This window comes from Crinia signifera, chromosome 12 (genome assembly GCF_055691185.1).
Source record: "Crinia signifera chromosome 12, ASM5569118v1, whole genome shotgun sequence".
Taxonomy (NCBI): Eukaryota; Metazoa; Chordata; class Amphibia; order Anura; family Myobatrachidae; genus Crinia; species Crinia signifera.
In genome coordinates this window covers 47,884,004-47,906,192 of record NC_139228.1, presented here as the reverse complement: position 1 = coordinate 47,906,192, position 22,189 = coordinate 47,884,004, and the positions used below count along the sequence as shown (strand labels likewise).

At 45.0% G+C, this 22,189-nt stretch overlaps 1 protein-coding gene across 11 annotated transcripts in view; it reads right to left on the bottom strand.

Moving 5' to 3' along the window:
• Positions 1–22,189, bottom strand: part of BEGAIN (brain enriched guanylate kinase associated) — a 330,134-nt gene that overhangs the window by 205,634 nt on the left and 102,311 nt on the right. For 4 of the 11 annotated variants that reach the window (XM_083166756.1, XM_083166763.1, XM_083166758.1 and 1 more), the window contains one exon: positions 16,349–16,438. The exons of 6 other annotated variants lie outside the window; for them this stretch is intronic. In XM_083166756.1, coding sequence (XP_083022882.1) covers positions 16,349–16,438 — 90 coding nt within the window. Of the gene's footprint in view, positions 1–16,348; positions 16,439–22,189 lie in introns of those variants that run through there. One more of the 11 variants, XM_083166765.1, reaches the window with a different exon arrangement.

Sequence of the window (22,189 nt, the reverse complement as noted above, 5' to 3'; positions counted from 1 at the left end):
CACAATGCAGTTGCTAAACAGTAGTGACAACCATTACTGTGTTGTCAGATAATTATTAAGTTGCTACCAAGTGGTTCCAAAAATATGGGGGACAAAAAATCCAGCAGGGAGCCAGCGCTGGAACCTGGATTGGTAAGTATATTGGTGTAAAAGTGATGCTGTGTCACCGTGAGTATGCGGCGCAGGGAGGAAGCCTTCCACTGCGCCGCCCTCACACGCTATGCTGACATTTGATCCATCAGTGCTGAAGATGAGGGTCCGTGCAGTTGATGCAAGAAGAGCTTTGGACGCTGCAGTATACTGTAGCAGCCAGCATACTGACATCTGCAGATGCTGTGGGCCTATTTTTGAGGTTTATTTGCAACTAATTGTATGCTGATTTTTAAATAAAGAAGTTAAAAAGTACTTTTTTTATTATTTAATGTAGCATATTTTAACACTTTTCATGCATATTTTAAGTATTTTTCATGCATATTTGCATTCATATTTCAAGCTTTTTTTGTTGCATATAATCCTTTCTCTAGTAATAAGTTTCAATATCTGGGAAAGCAACTCCTCCGTCTATCTTAGCCCTAAATAGTATTTTCTTTGCAACCTTAGGACTGGCCCCTTTCCAGACATATTTAGCTAAGAGTTGGTTAAATTTGTTTAAATTTGTCCTAAATAGATACATTAGTTTCGGCAAGAGGACCATTTTAGCAGCTGCAATTCTCCCAAGCCAAGAAACGTTGCGCAACATCCAGGGGGACATTTAATAGAATGCGATTATTTGCACTTTCAAAATTGGCCATTATCGCACTTTTTTTATATCGCATTTTAGCAGTGAATTCGCATATTTAATGAGGTATTTCGGGAAGAAAAGTGTGATTAAGTGCGATAATTGGCGACTTTTAGGCATGAAAATTTGCGAATTTTAGCCATGAAAATGTGCGAATTTGAGGTAATGTGCGATTTTGTGTTTATACATTTTTTTTTAATTGGCGTGGGGTCCCCCCTCCTGGGCATAACCAGCCACAGGCTCATTGAGCCGGACCGGGTTCCAAAAATACAGGGGACAAAAAGCATAGGGGTCCCCCGTATCTCTGAAACCAACCGCGTACTCTTGGACTGGTCATGGTTCCAAAAATATGGGGGACAAAAAATCCAGCAGGGAGCCAGCGCTGGAACCTGGATTGGTAAGTATATTGGTGTAAAAGTGAGGTGTGTATGTGTGTAAAATAAAGTTATACTTTGTGTGTGTGTTTTCTTTTAACATTGTTTTACAGGTGGACTACAAGTTCCAGCGGGCCCATTAATGCCCTGCATGCTGGGACTTGTGGTTCTCCAAGTCCCAGCATGCGGGGGAGGTCTGCTGGCACTTGTAGTTCTCCTGCATAAAGCAATGTTACGTTTGTGAGATTTAACACTATCAGGCCGGCATCCACTGGCCACGGACGCCAGTGACAGCCCCGGGCTTCAGCACTGGATGGGTGAAGCCGGGGGGGACACAGACCCCTTTAATGGGGGGGGTCCCCACTCCTCCAGGTACCCCGTCCAAGGCTGACCTGGCCGGTGCTCATGTTTCGGACGGGGGACCTTATCAAAAAAGTGTCCCCCGGCTGTGCCATGTTGGAGCCTGGTGCTGGTTTCAAAATATGGGGGACCCCCAGATTTTTTTGTCCCCCAGATTTTTGGAACTAGGACTGGTCCAAGAGTCCGGGCTGATTTCAGAAATCTGGGGGACCCCTATGCTTTTTGTCCCCCGTATTTTTGAAACCAGGTCCAGCTCAATGAGCCCGGGGCTGGTTATGCCCAGGATGGGAGACCCCACGCCAATTTTTTTTCCAAAAAACACTTTAACACATTTTTTAACACAGGACCATGCACAGATCTCAATGATCTGTGCAGGGTTCTGGCCAATTCGTCTGTCAGAACCTGGTCTAAATGTTTTGCGATTTTTAGACATTTTACCGAATTCGCATCTCATTAAGTATGCAAATTGTATACTTTTCAATGGGAAAACATCTGGATGCGAGTTCCGACGCTACTAAAAATTGCACTTTAAGAAAGTGCGATTTGTGGAAAATTCGCAGTTTTTTTCCTGTTTTTTTGCAATCTCATCAAATATGCGAATTTGGGAACAAGGGGAATTTCTGCCGTTTTGGTGAATAAAATCGCAAAAATCACATTTTCGCATCTCATTAAATCTCGCCCCCAGTCTCCAATTAGCTCCGAAAAGGCCTTTACAAGGGGGTTATAGTTGCATTCAATAATGTGTTTTTCAGATGCCAAGTGAATCTCTAAGTATTTTAAAGAAGCGGTCTGCCACGAATAGTTGTATAAATCTTTTAATTTCGTGACCGTATCCGGTAGAAGGGGATGCGGTCATTTGGTCTACAGCATTATGGTAGACACTCATTAGATCGACACCATTAGGTCGACATGGGAAAAGGTCAACATGGTTCCAGATCGACATAGAAAAAGGTTGACATGGTTCTAGGTTGACAGGTCGTTAGTTTGACAGGTCATTAGTTCGACAGTGTCTAGGTCGACAGTGAAAAGGTCGACATGGGTTTTTTCACTGTTTTTTGAGCCGACATGTGCCGACAGGCGGTATTTCATGCCCACTAGGGCGTGGTTGGAGAATAAAATAGTGTGCCGAGCATAACGAGGCGCCGTACCTGACGCATCGGGAGCGCAGTGAGCGATGCAAGGGGATGCGGTGCACTTTAAACTGTGTCCATATCGACTGTGTTGACATTCAGGTAAAAAAACAGTGAAAAACTCATGTCGACCTTTTCACTGTCAACACTGTCGAACTAACGACCTGTCGAACTAATGTCCTTTTGACCTAGACCCATGGCGACCTAGACCCATGTCGACCTAGACACATGTTGACCTTTTCCAAAGTCGACCTAATGACTGTCAACCATTATGCTGTAGACCAAGTGATCCCAACCCGGGTGAAAGGCCTAGAGGGAGGGCCTCTGTTTTACTAGTGTTTAATTTATAATAAGAGACTTCTGTATAGTCCCGCAATACTCTGTGAAGGGCAGGGAGAGAATTTACAGGGTCTAGAATGCGAAGCAGGACGTCATCTGCAATAAATCGGCATCACATCTAATGCATTCAGCCAGAGGCTTGACTGCCAGAGCGAAAATTAAAGAAGAGAGCTGGCACCTTTGTCGGGTACCATTAGTGATTTGGAAGCCTGAAGAGGTACACCCATTGGTAATTACTTTAGCAGAGGGGGGGGGGGGAGAATCCAAGATAGAGTCTAATATCCTTCCATGAAAACCACATTTTTCCAGGGCCAGTTGCATAAACTCCCAATGAAGCCTATCAAATGCCTCCTCAGCATCTAACGACAAAACTATGAGAGGAACCTTCTTTGTGGTGCAGAATTCAATAACGTCTATCACCCTGTGCGTATTGTCCGGAGCCTGCTTATCTAATACAAAACCAAGTTGGTCATGTTTAATAAGGGAAGGGAGGAGAGGGCTGATATGATTAGTAACTAATTTAGCGTATAGTTTCATATCGGAGTTGAGAAGCGCAATGGGCCCATAATTTTGTACAGAAGTCTGGGGTTTTCCCGGTTTAGGTTTTGTGACAATACGAGATTCCAGCATTTCTAGGGGGAAATGTTTGGTTTCAGAGGCCTCGTTAAAAACTTTGAGAAGCACTGGGGATAGCTGGGTGTTAAAGGTCTTATAGAAGTTGGAGGGGAAGCCATCTGGCCCAGGGGCCTTGTAGGGAGTCTGTGCCTCCTACTATTACTAGAACAGCCGTGTGGGTGACAGGAGGCATTGGAGCCTCAGCGCAACTCTGACTTTGTTAAGGGGAACCGGCAGCAGATGGGGAACACGCCAGTTAGATCACATTAACGCCACCACAGCAGCCACACTGGTGACAGGACGCATTAGAGCTTCAGCGCACCTCCCGCTCCACTATAAACTTTAATCTGCATATACAGAGATTCTTTGCCACCAAGTGAATGTAGGATATCACTGGGACTGCAGACATGACAACTAAAATACATTGTGGAGACACGATTAGAATCTGAATTCACGGACTGCGACCCCCCTTACCAGATACACGTGAAGTGGTAATGTAAACGAAGAAAGATACATTCTAATATGATCATATTTATTTGAAGTTTAAAATCCACATTTTGCTAACATATTGCTGCAAATTTTTGTATAATATCATCATTAAGAAGGTTTATATATATACTGTATGTGTTTTGCATTTTTGAAACAAACAGACAGACGGTCCAGTTTGATGTTGATCAGAATTTTCTTAATTACATAACCTATACCCATATTTTTATTGTACAATCTTTATAGCCGACTAAATTAAGCATAGGACACAGTTCCTGTTCAAATTAGATTTAAAGGGGTAATAAGAAGCACGTTAAACTGCTTCTACAAGTTTCTGTATTCATGTGTATATGTGGATGCCAACAGACAGGTGGTCCAGTCTAATGCTGGAAAATATATATATATTTTGTACGGGACACTTGGTTGATCTAGTGTTTTTTCCCTATCTCTATCTATTTTCACTGATTCACAGTCCACTCATCGGCCAATTAGTACCAGTGGCGCATGCAGGGGGGGTTTCTGAGTACCCAGAAACCCCCCAGGAGCCTAAGGACCCTGGGCTGAAAGCTGAAGGTCCCCTCTTTCTATGGGTACAAATTAATATAATAAACTCTCTACATAGAGCAACCAAATGTGCTCTATACTAATAAGAGTAATATAAACTATATCAAGTATCGTTCATACAGATGTATCGGGATTCATCTTTGCAGGTGATGGCGATGGCGTCGCCATCGCCATCACCTGCATCCCCGCCATCTGTATGCCGGAAGGGGACGCGCGCGCACGAGGTGCGCGCGCGTCCCCTTCGGACGGTGCTGCCCTCGGTCGCCCGGTGCCCACACCGGGCGACCGCACCCCCCGAAGCCTCCTCGGGTCCCCCCCAGCACTATCGAGCGGGAGGCGGACAGTATTGCGTCCGCCTCGCCGCCCAGATACTGAGATGCGCGTGCGTGGGGGACGCACGCGCGTCTCAGTCAGATGGAGCGCCGTGTTGCTGGCGGATCGCCAGCAGCATGCTGCTGGCGGTTCGCCAGCAAAGATAAAACCGGCCCCATCTGTATATCCAAAGAGAATTGGTTGTCTAAGTGCTGCTCTTTACATAAACTATAAGAATTATACAACACACGGCACGCCCGCACGCATAGTTTTAAACCACGCACCATTTTCATTTGTTTGTCTTATTTGTGTTTCTTTTTAACATTTTTCTCTTGCTTTAAAACATAATAATAAAAGTTATATTTTATGCCAGATTTCTTTAACTGGTGCCCCACACCAAGATTCTTTTTCTCTCTTTGGCCCTTATTCTGATCGGTGCGGCCCGATCAGGAATATGCGGCCGCGACCGTGCAGGCGAATCCCCGCCTTCCATACGGATCGCCACCTCCGTCCGTACGCGGATATGTGGCGATCCGCATGAAATTGGACGGGGATACGCCTCCTCCGTCTTGGGAGCAGCCCCTGCATTCGATGGTCGCCGAACATCGAATGCAGGGCCGCACGCTCCACCAGGTCCCGCCAAACAAGACCACACGGACACGTGTCCATGTGAAATCATGTATGGGGGCGGGCAGCTGACATCCGGCGATGTCAGATGCCCGCCCCCTACACACGCGTCACGGCCTCATTACCATGCATACGCCCCGCGTTTGCATGGGAACGCCCATGAAACGCGGGGCGTATGCATAGGGTAATGAGGCTAAGTAGCCCCTCACGCCCCTCTACGCCCCCTGTGCGGCGTGTCAAGAATACGTGCGGCGAAATCGCCTGCACATGCGCAGAGTGACCTCTGCACATGCGCAGACGATCACCATCGGCGGGACGTACGCATGCGGAGAAATCCGCACCGATCAGAATAAGGGCCTTTGTGACATATGTATAATTTTTCAGTGATAGCACACCCCTGCATTTAATTTACTGATTCAGTCTTTATAATTATAAAAAGGGGGCCTATATGTGATTGTAACCAACAGCAACAAACAGTCTCTTATAGCAGGTGTTACTTCTTGGGGGAACAGCAAACTGTCTGGAAGCGAACAGAGATTTCATGTGGAGACCCCCCACTACAGAACCAGTACTTGGGTGTAAGATACAGTTTGTCATTTTTCCCTTTTATTTTTTTTTAGATGTACTTCTCTTGTGTGTACCTTTACAATCATTGTAATATCTTGTAACCATTTTTATCACTTAAAGCTCTAGTATTTCTAGTAATAAATAATACATATTCCCAGTTCTGATTTTGTGTTCTTAGGACCTGTAAGCCAAAGAAGAGAACGCTACAACGTTACCATTTTTATATTGCATTGTGTGGTGCCCCTTGTGCAGTTTAAAAGTGCTAAAATCAGGCTTTGCTGGTGGCAGTGTACCTCATAGAGGGGACTCATGTGTCCAAAGCGAACCCCAGTCACGCTGCTCAGATTGATGTATACGTGACATCTGGTGACAAGTGGTGGGATTGAGAATTAATTTTCTTTTTAAGAGTTTAAGTGAGTGTTGGTAAAATTTTGTGAGAAATACCCACATCACCAGAATCAGAACTCAGATCTTTACTATAATTTTAAAAGTCACACAGTGAGTCGCCAGTCCAGGGACACTTCTACTCCAAGGGCTCAGTTGGCACAGGACAACACAAGTGATGCCCCACCAGGGTCAGATACATCTGCTGGGAACAGTGAGTCTACACTGCAGAGTTACCTTCAAACTGCTGTCAGGCAAATGAAAGACGTGGACCCAGCAATCGCCTTACAGCTAATGCAGCATTACCAAGCAACCGCTGACAGAGAAGCTGCAGAGCGCCAAGCCGAGCAAAAGGCTGAGCAGCGCAGAGACGAACGAGATGCTGAGGCTGCAGAGTGTCAGGCCGAGCGTGAGTACCAGTTGGAACTGGTGAGGCTCTGAGGCCAGAGCGCTGTTAGTAACCCGGGTAGGAAAAAGCCCCGGCATGACCAATTTCTCGTGCTGGAGAAAGATGGTGACCTGGATACTTTCTTCAGGAGTTTCAAAGAGACATGCCAGCAGTTTGCAATGGACTCCAGTGAATATGCAAGTTATTTAACCTCTGGGCTAAAGGGAAAGGCTTTGAAAGCATTTGCTGACCTTCCCCAGGAGCTGGATGGAGATTATACTGCCATAAAGAAAGCCTTGTTAAAGCATTTCAACATCACCCCTGAGGCATACTGACAGAAGTTCAGAGACCCAAAGCGCAGCCCCTCTGATACCTATGGGGGCCTGTTAGCGCAATTGTCCATCCTGTTGCATCAGTGGCTTGAGGGCTTGCACGTAAAGGACTATGATAAATTGAAGGACCTCATTCTGCAGGAGCAGTCAATTGCACTCTGCCCAGCTGAGGTTAAAGAGTGGGTCCTGGACCGGAACCCAGGGTCAGCAAAATAGGCTGCCACCCTAGCAGACCAATACACCAGCACAGAGCCGGCCCTAGGCATAGGCAAACTAGGCAATTGCCTAGGGCATTTGGAAAGCCTATGGGCACCAGCAGCTTCTGCTGATTAAAATGATATGCAACATGCCTATATTCTGTGTGTGAGTGAGGCTGTATCTGCATATGAAATAGTGTATTCATGGAAATCACTGTAACATAGCAATCCGTATGCAGGTACAGCCACAGTCGCACACAGAATATAGGCATGTCGCATATCATTTTAATCATCTGAAGCTCCTTGTGTGTCCCGGTCACATAACAATGCAAATAAGATGAATTTTCAGCAAAAAAGGCACCCAACATTAGCAGAACTGGCCAGGAGCTGCATGGCCTATTGAGGCAAGATGTATGAGGTAACATCTGTATCCAAACAGAGGCAGAGGTCACATTGTTAGCAGCTCTGGGAGTGCTGTCTGGGGGTGGGTTGGTTGTGCAATAGTGTTCGGCATATGTGTAAGGGGCATTATATGTGTCATGTATAAATGCATTAATAATGTGCGACATGTGTAACAGGCATAATGTGTGTCATGTGTATAAGGGCATTAATTATGTGCAACATATGTGTAATGGACATTATGTGTGTCATGTGTATAATTGCATTAATAATGTGCAACATATGTGTAAGGGGCATTATGTGTGTTATGTGTATAAGGGCATTAATAAAGTGCAACATATGTGTAAGGGGCATTATGTGTGTCATTATGTGTATGAGGGCATTAATAAAGGTTGGCATAATGTGTAAGGGGCATTATGCTTATAAGGACATTAATAATGTGTGTCATGTGTAAGGGGCTATGTGGTATTATCAGGGGTGCCGAGAGAAAGGGGTAGGGGGGTACAAATTACTCCGGGCAAAGTCTGATGGAAGGGCCCAGTGGGGGCCCCGGGCCCCCTCCCCTTAAATGACAGCAGCAGCTGCAGCTCTTCTCCTCTGCCCAGCACACACTGCTTTGTTCTGGGTTTCAGTGTGGCCATGGAGGTGCTTAAAATACAATATTTTCTCAGGATTGTTTTCTAAGGGTATAATGTGAATAATGTGAGGAGTAATGTATTTAAGATAAAGTGGTACTAATGTGTGATGAAACGTGAATAAGGGACACCATAACATGATATAATGTGAATAAAGTTGCACTACTGTGCGGCATAATTTGAATTGGGGGTACTAGAACACACCCCTGCTTGGACTGCGCACCGAATGTGTGCACGGTTTCTATTTAAAATATTGCAGGTAGGAGCACCAAAATGATGAGGGTTGATGGTGCTGGGAAAGGGGAGCAGGTTCAGAGGCAGAACTAGTGGCGGTGCTAGGGGGCACCAGCCAAAATATTGCCTAGGGCATCATTTAGGCTAGGGCCGGCTCTGCACCAGCACCAGGGCTTCTGTGGCAAAGAAGCCCTGGTGCACCTGGGGGACACCCGGGCAAGTCAGCTGGAGAGAGCGGAGACCCGTAGAATCGCCCCAGCAGCCCTTTTCAAGTAAACCAGCAGATGCTGCATTTGTTGTGGGGGGAAACCTGTTTTGGGAACTGGCCGCAGGTGTTTTAATTGTGATGAAGTGGGGCACATCAGTTTCCATTGCCCCAAGAAGAACTCTCCTGTGGGGGGCCCAGCCGTAAAACCTGTGCCCGCCGTTCTGTGTGTAGGAGGTCCCCAGGAGAGACCCCGGGACAATCTACAACCAGTCCAGGTAGGACAAAAGGTGGCGCTTGGGCTATTACACTCCGGTGCAGATCTGACTCTCATAGATTCAGCACTGGTGGGCCCAGGGAACATTATCCCCAGAAAGACTATTGCTGTACGGGGGGCGGTCCACCCTGATGTTCCTATGGCCAGAGTATATCTAGATTGTGGGGTTGGAAGAGGCATCTGTGATGTTGGGGTGCTGGACAATCTACCTGCCAGTGTGCTTTTGGGGACTGACCTTGGAAAGATGCACACTGCCTATGTAAATTAATGTGATGTTGGTAATGACACTGTGTTCCTCAGGTGACCCCTGCTGAGCCGCACAATAGCAATGCAAATGTATGTGATGTTAAGATTGTTGCAGATTTGTCTTTATCAGAACCTAACACTTTTCAATTGTACAGGGGGGAAGTGGGTCACACTGAGTGTACCAAGGTAGAGTTATGTGATGTATCATTGCCAGATAATGTTGTGAAAGTACCAGTATCAGGGGTTGTATGGCAATCCCTGTGTTAGCAGTTTAGACAAGGAGAGCTGCAGCACAGAACAGCTGCGAGATAACCCCTGCATGTGTGGAAGGGAATTACCTGGAAATAGATCCCCCTCCACCCCCTCCCCTCCTGTAGAAAACTCCAGTTCAGATACTGTCCTTGAGGAGGGGGGCCCTTGCCTGCCTTATTTCCCCACACTGATCAGCTGCTCAGAAGTGAGGAATTCAAGGCAGAACAGCAGACCGATCCCAGCTTGGCCGCTCTCAGAGAGCGAGCCAATGAGGTCTGTTATATTGTGAGCCCAATTCCTCAGAGGACCCTGAAGATATAGGGAAGGGTTAATGAAAATAGCCCATGAAATTCCCTTAGCCGGACATATGGGTCCGAACAGTACCCAAGTTCGTTTGAGGCCCAATTTTTTCTGGCCTACCGTGGGGAAAGATGTACCCAACTACTGTTGCTCCTGCCAAGCCTGCCAGTTAGCTGGGAAGCCCGGGGACAAGGGCCGAGCACCTCTCATTTCATTACCACTTATCTCAGAACCATTTGAATGGGTTGGTGTAGATCTTGTGGGACCCCTAGCTATCCCCAGCAGCTCAGGAAAACAATACATTCTCACTGTGGTGGACTATGCCACAAGGTACCCAGAAGCTGTAGCGCTCTCCTCAATCCGCGCAGACAAAGTGGCAGATGCGCTCATATCCATTTTCTCCAGGGTGGAGTTCCCAAAAGAAATGCTAACTGACCAGGGTACTCAGTTCATGTCTAAGCTCATGCAGAGTCTCTGTAAGAGGATGCAGGTGGATCACCTCAGCGCCTCTGCCTATCACCCCCAAACAAATGGCCTCTGCGAACGCCTCAATGGTACCCTAAAACAGATGTTGATGGTCTTTGTGGAGTCCCAGGGAAGGGACTGGGAAAGGTTCTTGCCGCACCTCCGGTTTGCATACAGGGAGGTACCTCACAAATCAATGGGCTTCTCCCCCTTTGAACTCCTTTATGGGCGCCGCGCACGTGGGCCCCTGGATTTGATTAGACAGGAGTGGGAAGGGAAGATGTTCACCCTCTGAAACATCCGTGGTGCACTATGTGGTGCAATTTAGGGAGAAAATGCAGTCTATAATGGAAATGGCACAGAACAACCTAAAGACTGCACAGACCGAGCAAAAACAATGGTATGTCCGACAGGCAAGAGAACGTATCTTTGAGGTGGGGCAAAAAGTGCTGGCTCTGGCTCCCATGAGACAGAATAAGCTGCAGGCTGCCTGGGAGGGTCCCTAAACTGTAGTACAGGGCTGGGCAACACCGGCCCTCCAGATGTTGATGAACTACACATCCCAGCATGCCTTGCATCAGTTTCAGCATGGCCACATAGCAAAACTAATACAATGCATCCTGGGATGTGTAGTTCACTAACATCTGGAGGGCCGGTGTTTCCCAGCCCTGCTGTAGTACAACATATCAAAGATGTTAATTACATTGTGGAAAAGGGGGAGGGACATAAGAGGCAGAAGATGTATCATGTCAACATGCTCAAACCTTATCATGACAGGGGGGCTTGTGTGTTTGCTGTGTGTAGTTTGCCTGAGAATGACCAGGAAATTGACCCCTTGATGGATTTAGCAGCTGCTGCCAAGGAGGGGCGATCCCTGTCTGATGCCCACTTCAGTGATAAACTGACAGGGGCACAGAGAGAACAGCTCACTGATGCACTGCAGCCCTACAAGTCCCATTTCACAGGGAGGCCTGGGAAAACACACTTTGTAACACATCATGTAAACACAGGTAGTCAGACCCACCTCAGGCAGCCAGCATATCGGGCTTCTACTGAGGTGCTGGAAGCCATGAAGAGGGAAATTGATGAAATGCTGCAGCTTGGGGTGATTTAAATGGTCTCACAGTGCTTGGGCTGCCCCAGTTGTATTGGTCCCAAAGAAGTGTGGAGGCACCCGGTACTGTGTAGACTAAAGGAGGTTAAATGATGCCACTGTGTTTGATGCCTATCCCATGCCCAGGATAGATGAACTGTTAGATCAACTGGCCCAGGCACGTTACATCACTGTCATGGATATGAGTAGAGGATACTGGCAGATCCCACTGTCACCTGAGGCCCGTGAGTGGTCTGCATTTATCACACCATTCGGCCTGTTTGAGATTCTGGCCATGCCCTTTGAAATGAAAAATGCACCTGCATCCTTTCAGCGCCTGGTTAATGACCTGCTGGAAGGCCAGGAGAGACATGCCGTTGCCTACCTGGATGACATTGCGGTGTTCAGTCAGACCTGGGAAGAGCACCTGATCCATCTGATCAGTGTGTTAAGTAAAATCACTGGGGGCTGGTTTGACGATCAAACCAGAGAAATGCCAGCTTGGGCTGGGTGAGGTACACTACCTGGGGCACTGTTTTGGAGGTGGTACCCTTCTCCCAGAGTCAAGCAAAGTAGAGGCTATAATGGAGTGGCCCACTCCCACAACTAAAAAACAGGTCATGGCCTTCCTAGGTACTGCTGGGTACTACTGAAAATGTGTACCCCACTATAGCACCCTAGCAAAACCCCTGACAGACTTAACCAAAAATAAGTTGCCCCAGGTGGTCATTTGGACAAATTAATGTGAGGGGGCATTTTTGGCGTTGAAGTCTGCATTAGCTAAGTCACCTGTGCTACAGGCCCCAGATTTCCACAAGAAATTTGTGGTGCAGACTGACGCTTCCAATTATGGGCTAGGTGCTGTGCTCAGCCAGGTCCTGTAAGAAATTGCTCCCCAGATAAGTGGCCTATGCCGCCGTTGAAAAGGAGTGTTTGGCGATTGTGTGGGCTCTCCAAAAACTCCAGCCATATCTGTATGGACGGGACTTTTTTATAATTACAGATCACAACCCACTAGTATTTCTGAATAGAGTTGCCAGAGATAATGGTAAACTGCTCAGATAGAGCCTCATACTGCAGCAGTACACCTTTACCATCCAGGACAAAAAGGGTGCCCACCACAGTAACAGTAACAGCAAGGTAGTGAATAGCGCACTGATGAGACGGTGATGTGGGTCACCGCCCTTGTGCGCCATTTTGAAGGGGGAGGTGTCACGATCCGATCATGTGATGGAACGAATAAAGCATGCCTCCTGTTATTATTAGGTGTGAGATCAATGTATTTCTGGTATTTTTTGTAAAATCATGTCTGCTATTATTATGTGTGAGATCAGGGCATGTCATGTAGTATGTTTGTAAACTTAATGTGACCCCTGCAGAGTGTAAGCACTGTGGACATTCCCTCAGAGTGACCATCTGTAGAATTCTCTGAAGGTAGGATGGCAGATAAGATCTGAGACCCCTCATAAACCAGATTGGAGGTTAGACAAACTACTTCAAAGCAGTGTACCAATTCTTCAATCATCCAGGGACATTCTCTAGTGACCAGCAAAATCCCAAGGGTGGGAGGGATGAGGGAACCTGCAGGTATATCTGCTTCTTTTGTCGATATACAGTACCAAGTGTTTCTTCTTGGGGGAACAGCAAACTGGCTGGAAGCGACCAGAGATTTCATGTGGAGATCCCCCCACTACAGAACCAGTACTTGGGTGTAAGATACAGTTCTGTTATTTTTCCCTTTTATTTTTTTTTAGATGTACTTCTCTTGTGTGTACCTTTAAAATCATTGTAATATCTTGTAACCATTTTTATCACTGAAAGCTCTGTAGTATTTCTAGGAATAAGTAATACATATTCCCAGTTCTGATTTTGTGTTCTTAGGACCTGTAAGCCAAAGAAGAGAGCGCTACAATGTCACCATTTTTATATTGCATTGTGTGGTCAGGTGCGAGCAAGGCGCCCCTTGCGCAGTTTCAAAGCTCTGAAATCAGGCTTTGCTGGTGGCAGGCTTTGCTGGTGGCAGTGTACCTCATAGAGGGGACTCGAGTGTCCAAAGTGAACCCCAGTCACGGCCGGAGCTGCTCAGATTGATGTATCTGACAAGGCAACCGGTGGGTCCATGACACACCCCTACAATTGATGCATACAAACAAGGAGGTGAATGCTCGTGTGACCTGTTGTTTTTTGGCCTTACAGCCATTTAAGTTTGAGGTGCGTCATTGTCTGGGCAAGTAGCACCACAGTGCCGATGTCCTTTCCAGGAGGTTTGTAGGTCCCGATCCTCCAAGCAACCCTATGGTGAAGCTAGGAGAGGAGGAAGAAGGCGAGGTTTGTGACCTCTGGAAAGTGGTGGAGGGCTGTGTACTCATGTGGATTACACAATCAGAGGTGGGCAAGGAGAGCTCACCTGAAAATTTTGTATCTTCTCCATGGTGGTTGAAGCTAAGGGGGAGGAGTGTGGCAGAGACAGCATATCTCCATATGATAGTAATGTGGGGGATCCATTGATGCAGTAGCAGTAGCAGCACCTGTGATTTCCTGATATTAGTGTTTCCAGTGCAGAGTGCAAATACTCTTGGGGGATTAGCTTCCCAAGCAATAGGCTTTATGCTGTGATTACCTGTATACTGCAGCCTGTAACTACACTTGCCTATGGAATTCATCTGGCATGCTGTGACCTGCTATACAAAATAAAGGTCAAAGACTTCATTTGAATCCCCATGTATGTGATTCATGTCACAATGGGGGTTATTCTGGTTGATTCACAAGGCTGCGAATTCGCAGCCTTGCGAGTCCACCAAACCCCGCCCGGCGAACGACCGCCCTCCGCCGCCCCCTCAAAGTGCTGCTTCGCCCGAACAGCTGCGAATGGATGTTTTGCATAAACATCCATTCGCATGGCTCGGGTAACCGCCCACATCTTTCGATGGTCACCGATAGTCACGCCTTTCACGCCTATAAAAGTGACTTTTCAGTTACTTACATTTGCGTGGACGCTGGCGTGGATATGGGCGGGCAGCTGACATCCGGTGATGTCAGCTACCCGCCCCCCACACCAGCATCACTGCCTCATTACCATGAGAATGCCCATGCGTTCTTATGGGAACGCCCATGGAATTCTGGGCGTTCCCATATGGTAATGGGGCAGCCCGGCGCCCCCCGCCCATCTCCGCCCCCCCCCCCCCCACACCGCCATGGGTGCGTGCACCCGGCGAACCAAAAGGTCGCCGTGGGTACACGCACCATACGCCTGCAGATGCACAGATACCTGCCTGCGCATGCGAAGACGCGCAACATCGGTACTGCGTACGAATGCACGCAGGACCAATGTGATCTGAATAAGGCCCAATATGTATAATGTATCATTCAATAGGCACAGGTGGGGACCCAGGCAGTGGGGTCCACCCAGGGTTTCCATGGTCAGTACAACCCTGGGCAAACCCACCTTTTCAATCCCCCCTTTGTCAGGGGACAGTCTTGATTTGGGTGACTGTCCCACAATCCTGCAAACTGGACAACTATCCTGATTAGTGGTTAGATGGGAGGTGTCTTGACTCATTGCAGCAGACAAGTTTTGCTTGTTTGAATGCCATCCGGGTCATTTCCATGCCCACAATGTCATGGCGACTCCACCAACAAAAAATTGCATTCTCCCATGATTGGCAGCACAAGTATTACTGGGACTATTATTCAGCACTACATTAGCTGTCAAATAGATCTAGTTTTGTAGCGATTTAGCATTCTATGAAAGTAGTCAGGCTAGCCAATGGATATCAGCACAATATAATTCTTGTATGTAGTCACACATGGTTACTGCAAGAAAAAATGTATTATGTTTGCCATTTTCTCATCCTATGAGACACCTGTCACCTGCAAGTGGATACAGGAGAGGACAGTAAAATAAGAATCAACGTCAATAGCTAACAGTGTGAGGGTTCAAAGTGTTACTAGGTTTGTTAAAAAACTGACACAAAAAGAAAAAGAAAATATATAAAAATGTAGCATAAGGATAAACATCCAATCCACAACAAACCCAAAAAACATTTTAGGAGAGCCTGCCAATATCAGGTACAACAGGAAACTCAGTTTAATGTTGATATATTACACAAACTTGCCTAGTTCCCCCAATATCCTGTTTAAAGGTCCACTATCCTCTTTGTACAGGGAAATCCTTCTCAGATAGTAAAGTTACCAAATTCACCTTCTTTACGAAATTCCGATTCCAACTTCATAAATGGAAAAAAATCATAGGGTACTACCCCAGTTGCATCACGCAAGTGGTAGTAAGAGATGAAGGCAGTGTTGGCTTTGCAGCCTTCATGGGAGCACTCTAGATTGGGATAATATCCAATAATAAAATGATAAGCTGAACTGTATTTCATCTGATCGTAATTAGCCTGTATACTAATCTGAATTTCTTACTATGGAACAAAGTGTTAGAGAGCTACAACCCTCAACTAAATTCAAAATATATTCTCATCTTATAAGCAGCTAATGGTAATTTTAGAGAAAATGTGTTACCTGTCTGTGCCTCTTCTATCAGGTACCACATAAAAATACAGAGCTAAAATCTGTTTTAATTGTGCCCCAAAGAGATTTCTAGAGCCCAGTATGTGCAAATGCATCAACCCCACATATGATGATATGGTGGGAGCCCAAAAAAGTGAATTGATAAGTGGAAGAACTTTTCTTGAGTGGTTTTTATCTTTATCAAGAGACTACAATAAGAAAATGCCTCTACTTTACCCGTGTCACAAAAATACACTGACGCAACATCACATGTATTTACCTGTCCCAGAGGTTAGGAGAAGACTTTGCGTGACTGTCTCGGACAATTTTAGGCTGCCACAGACAGGTGGGCACCCAGGAATTTCGTACCCTGCAGCATAAAGGATAAACCATGGCTAGAAAATGGGCTCATACAGTAGCATAGATAAGATCACCAGGACCTATCATTAATTTTAGATAGCAAAGTGGTCATTCCATGAAAATTTCCTTTTCATTTAATGTTTGTTACAGTTTTCATGACATGTTTGCATCAAAACTAAAGCATATCATTTATCACACAAACAACATTTACTTTGCACACATAATTCAAAACACATGCTCAAAATATATATATTTTGCATGATCTGTTTAGTCAAAATGTAATGTTTGTTACCATGGAATGACCCAAACCCCCTTTCCCATTAGCTAATGTCACTACTATATCACTACTCTACTAGACATCCACTCAATTACCTTCCTCAGGAGCTATGTCGCTGCTCTACTCGTCATCAACTCAATCCCCTTTCCCAGGAGCTATGTCACTACTCTACTCATCATCAACTTAATCCCTTTTTCCAGGAGCTACATCACTACACTAGTCATCAAGTCAATCCCCTTTCTCAGGAGCTATGTCGCTACTCTACTCGTCATCAACTCAATCATCTCTTCCAGGAGCTATGTCTCTACTTTACTTGTTATCAACTCAATCCCCTTTTCCAAGAGCTATGTCGCTACTCTACTCATTATTCCCAGTCAATCCTCAGGTTCTCGCAGAGGTGTTTCTTGTAGAATCTAGCAATACTTATGACATTAAGGGGCCCATTTGTTATGGATCGTATATACAATACGATCTACATGGAATATTACCCCCTGATTGCATTGTAATATGTGTTCCTATCACGGGGATGTATCATCACGTTTGAAAAAAATGATAAAGTGTTCAACCAAGTGCGCACTAGCAGCTAAGGTGTGTAATCCCCTAGGGTGTATCTCAGGCACCCCAGGAAAAACAGACAAATACCACAAGAAAGTTGGGGTTACCCTCCACCAGCACTAGATAACAATAAAATTCTACTTCCCTTTCTTTCTGTGTGTTTTTGATCCTCTCAAAGGCCGGTATCACTTACAGCTCCTTCCACTCATAAGGTACATGTAAGAAGAGCATATGTATCTCATAGTGTATACTGGATTTTAACAAAAAAATTTTGGATATTCCCAGCGCTACCAAAATGAGTAACAGGTGTCTTCCAGGAGCTGTACCCTTAGGGAGCCGCACTTACTAGTGGGTGCACCCAATACTCTAATCCACTTTACCAATGCTTCTTAACCTCTCATGCGGCAGAAACTTACTTAAAAGTTCTGTCTCGCGTTCCCATAAAGGTATCTTTCTAGCGTAGAATCACTCAGATGGTAAAAACATCAGGAAAGATGCAACTTACTTTAGGGTTCTCACCCGCGTTCACGTAACAGTATCTTTATCAGGTCCACTCCAGTTAACAGGTAAAAAGATTTATTAAGGACATCCACGAATAAAACATGCTTAAAAACAAGTGAAGGAGGATAAGCAGCGTGCTGGTGTACACAGTCTTTGTGTCGGTGGAGGCTTGTAGCGCTGCAGATGCAAACCCGCCTCTCGATCCACGGAGCCGGAAGATGGTGAATGACGCTGGTAATTCCTCTCTGAACACCCGCCTAGTGAACGGCGGTGTAATCACGGCTGGGCGTCAACGCGTTTCGGATACAGGATCCTTTTTCAAGACGTGCCGTGTTGTTCTCCTGAGCTCGTATATTAAGCCCTGGGTTGGAGTCATGTGACTTTTCTTCACCAATAAAAGAAACCTAAAGCCCGGCTCCATACTTTCATAATACGTTACTCTTTTCATAAAAACAAGATATTTTAAAATACATAACATTCCAAGATACTTTAAAATACATAACATTCCAACGCTGTGTACAATCAATTAGTTCACAATGACATATGTATAAAAAACAATTTAAAAAATACATAATTAATCTCTTTGCAACAAAACGTGAACCGTAGCAGCATATGAGCCGGGCATGAGATAAAAGATAAGATAAGATAAAATTAGATTTATACATGAAGCTTATAAACAGACCTGGAATAAAAAAGTTAGTAAATATCTTAAATAAACCATTTATATTCGAAGTCCATATTCAGACCTCGAGGGTGCAAAGTTCTCAGCTCAAATATAGTCTTCATTTCCAGCTTTGCAAGATCACTTTCAGAATTTTTTGTTCTCCAATTTCTGTTAGATATTTTTATCCCACAAAAGTTCTTTATATGTGACACATTGCAAGCATGTTTCTCTTTAAAATGCAGGGAGACAGTATGGAGTTCGTAGCCTTTCTTTATATTTCTAACATGCTCATTAAGACGTTCCTTGAGCATCCTTCCAGTTCTCTGTACATATTGGTCACCACATGTACACTCTAATAAATAGACAACATCCTTATTACCGCAAGTGATAAAGTCATATATTTTATAACTCTGTTTAGTGACATTTGATATATATTCTGTTTGTTTCTGATCTGTTTTGCAAATTTTGCACATGTTACACTGACCGCACCTGTAGAATCCCTTAGAGGTGATCCTACTCGGTCTTTTCTCAACAGGGATGGCGCTTCTGACCAAAATGTCTTTTAAATTATCTGCCCTTTTGTATATGAACCTGGGGCGTACACCCAACACATCTTTCACTAAAATATTTAATCTCAGCAATTATATTATGACAAATGATGAAAAGAGTGTCCTTGAAAAAGGTTTAAAGTTCTCACGGCAAGCAGAGCCAATGAATTCGAGGTATTCATTGATCTCCAAAGATTTATCAGAAAATTAACCCTTAAAAAGTTTTTTTCAGAGAAGGATAACATAGAACCTGAAGTCACTAACGTGCCAGATATTCAAAAATAAATCAACATTTTACCCCCGCCACAAAAAAGGGAGTTACATCGATGTATTTGAGAAACTTGTCAAAGATGATCTAGAGAGAATTTCTTAAACAAAAATCCCTGATCAAAACCTCACTAATACCCAAAAGAAAGCCATTAAATCCTTGAGAGATAATAGCCAAATCATTATCAAACCCGCCGATAAAGGCGGGTGCATAGTGATTTTAAATAGAGAGGATTACCATCTGGAAATTATGCGCCAATTTAGGAGGAGATCCCACCCCTATAGCACAACGCAAAATAAAAATATTTATACAAATGTACTTATCTCACCAAGTTATCTCTGAAAGTGAAGCAGAATACCTCTCTATTAAAAATCCATCGTTGCCGGTAATATATGTATTACCAAAGGTGCATAAATCGACCTCAAATCCCCCAGGCAGACCTATCGTGGCCAGTATCGGGACAAGTACTTCTAATCTGTCATGTTTTCTGGACAATAAGATCCAGCAGATTGTTAAAGAGACACGGTCCTATACTAAGGATACCATAGCAGTCATAAATAAAATTGCTGATTTAAAATGGGAATCTAATTATTTCCTTGTAACTGCCAATGTCAGGGCTCTCTACACCATCATAAAACACCAAGATGGATTAGAGGCCCTGGTATACCATCTTAATAAGATAAATATTAGTGACAGAGAAAGGGAATTTATTTTGGATGGTACCAGCCTTATCCTAAATAACAACTTTTTTTGGTATGAAGGTGACTATTTCCTATAGGTAGCGGGTACCGCGATGGGTGCCAAACTGGCATCTGGGTATGCAAATGTATTCATGTCCCACTGGGAAGACCAAAAAGTGTGGGATGGGCATGCCTGGGGAGCCAGCTTGGCACTCTGGACCCGCTACATAGATGACATCCTGTTTGTATGGAGTGGGGACGCTGCCAACCTCTCAGATTTCTGCCAATATCTGAATGCTAACACCAAGAATATAGAATTTACATTTAATATCAGTCAAAAGGAAATAAACTTTTTGGATTTATCTATCTCTATAGAAAACGATACTGTGAAGACTAAGAATTAAATCAAGCCTACGGACAGTAATTCATATGTGGGTTTTGACAGTAATCATCATAGAAACTGTATACGGAGTATCCCAAATGGGCAATTCCAGAGACTCCGTAGGAATTGCAGCGACCTTGAGGTTTATAAAGATCAAGCCTCATTAATGGAGTCTAATTTTCTAGATAAAGGGTATAATCCAAATACAGTAAAAGAAGCTATGTCCAGAGGCATCACCCTTAATAGAACTGAAATTTTTAAAAATAAAGACCAACCATCTGGCGTCCACAACAAGGAGGTCACTTTTATTTCAAGATATTCTTCTCAATATCGTAACATAGAGAATATCATCACCAGGCATTGGGGTATCTTGACCATAGGCGTGCGCAGCCCATTTCCTTAGGGGGTGCACCATTGCTACATAGTGAACGATCCTGAATCAGGCCCCTTGTTCCCCTCACTGCATTCTCACACACAGCGCACTACTCCCTCACAGTATATGTCACACACACCCTTATTCACTTGTCCCCAGTCTCTGCACACATTACCTGCAGGCTTCAGCCAGGAGCCAGCCTGCCACAGTTCACTAGGTACTAGGCTGCAGCTTCACTAGTCCGTCTCCACTCTCTCCACCCGAGCACAGGACATGTCAGGGGCGTGGCCTAATCGCGGACCTCCATGGCCACGCCCCCTTTAAAAAAAACTTGTGCTGAAGGAGCCCAGCCACTGCAGCCAGGCCAGCGCAGGTACTGCTAGCCAGCCGGAGGAGGGGTACTGTCGCTGACAGTCATTAGAGGTGCTGCAATTGTGCGGGGGGTGCCGGTCATTAGGAGGTGCCTGTGCACCCCTGGCACCCCCTGTGCGCACGCCTATGATCTTGACCAAAGATGATACCCTCAGGTTCATATACAAAAGGGCAGATAATTTAAAAGACATTTTGGTCAAAAGCGCCATCCCTGTTGAGAAAAGACTGCAAAGCTGGAAATGAAGACTATATTTGAGCTGAGAACTTTGCACCCTTGAGGTCTGAATATGGACTTCGAATATAAATGGTTTATTTAAGATATTTACTAACTTTTTTATTCCAGGTCTGTTTATAAGCTTCATGTATATATCTAATTTTATCTTATCTTGTCTTTTATCTCATGCCCGGCTCATATGCTGCTACAGTTCACGTTTTGTTGCAAAGAGATTAATTATGTATTTTTAAAATTGTTTTTTATACATATGTCATTGTGAACTAATTGATTGTACACAGTGTTGGAATGTTATGTATTTTAAAGTATCTTGGAATGTTATGCATTTTAAAATATCTTGTTTTTATGTAAAATGTAACGTATTATGAAAGTATGGAGCCGGGCTTTAGGTTTCTTTTATTGGTGAAGCAAAGTCACGTGACTCCAACCCAGGGCTTAATATACAAGCTCAGGAGAACAACACGGCACGTCTTGAAAAGGATCCTGTATCCGAAACGCATTGACGCCCAGCAATGATTACACCGCCGTTCACTAGGCGGGTGTTCAGAGAGGAATTACCAGCGTCATTCACCATCTTCCAGCTCTGTGGATCGAGAGGCGGGTTTGCGTCTGCAGCGCTACAAGCCTCCACCGACAAAAAGACTGTGTACACCAGCACGCTGTTTATCCTCCTTCACTTGTTTTTAAGGGATGCAGTTAAAATCCCGGCGGTCGGGATCCCGGCGTTCAGAATGCCGACGCCGAAATCCCGACACTTTCTCCCTCCGTGGAAAAGTTGAAAAAAATATCTATCAATGGCATTGAACACCACATAAAATAATTCATAACATGTAACATCAAGAATGTTGTTTATCTCGTTGGGTGTACTTGTAATCTATTCTATATTGGGAGAACATCGCAGCCCCTAAA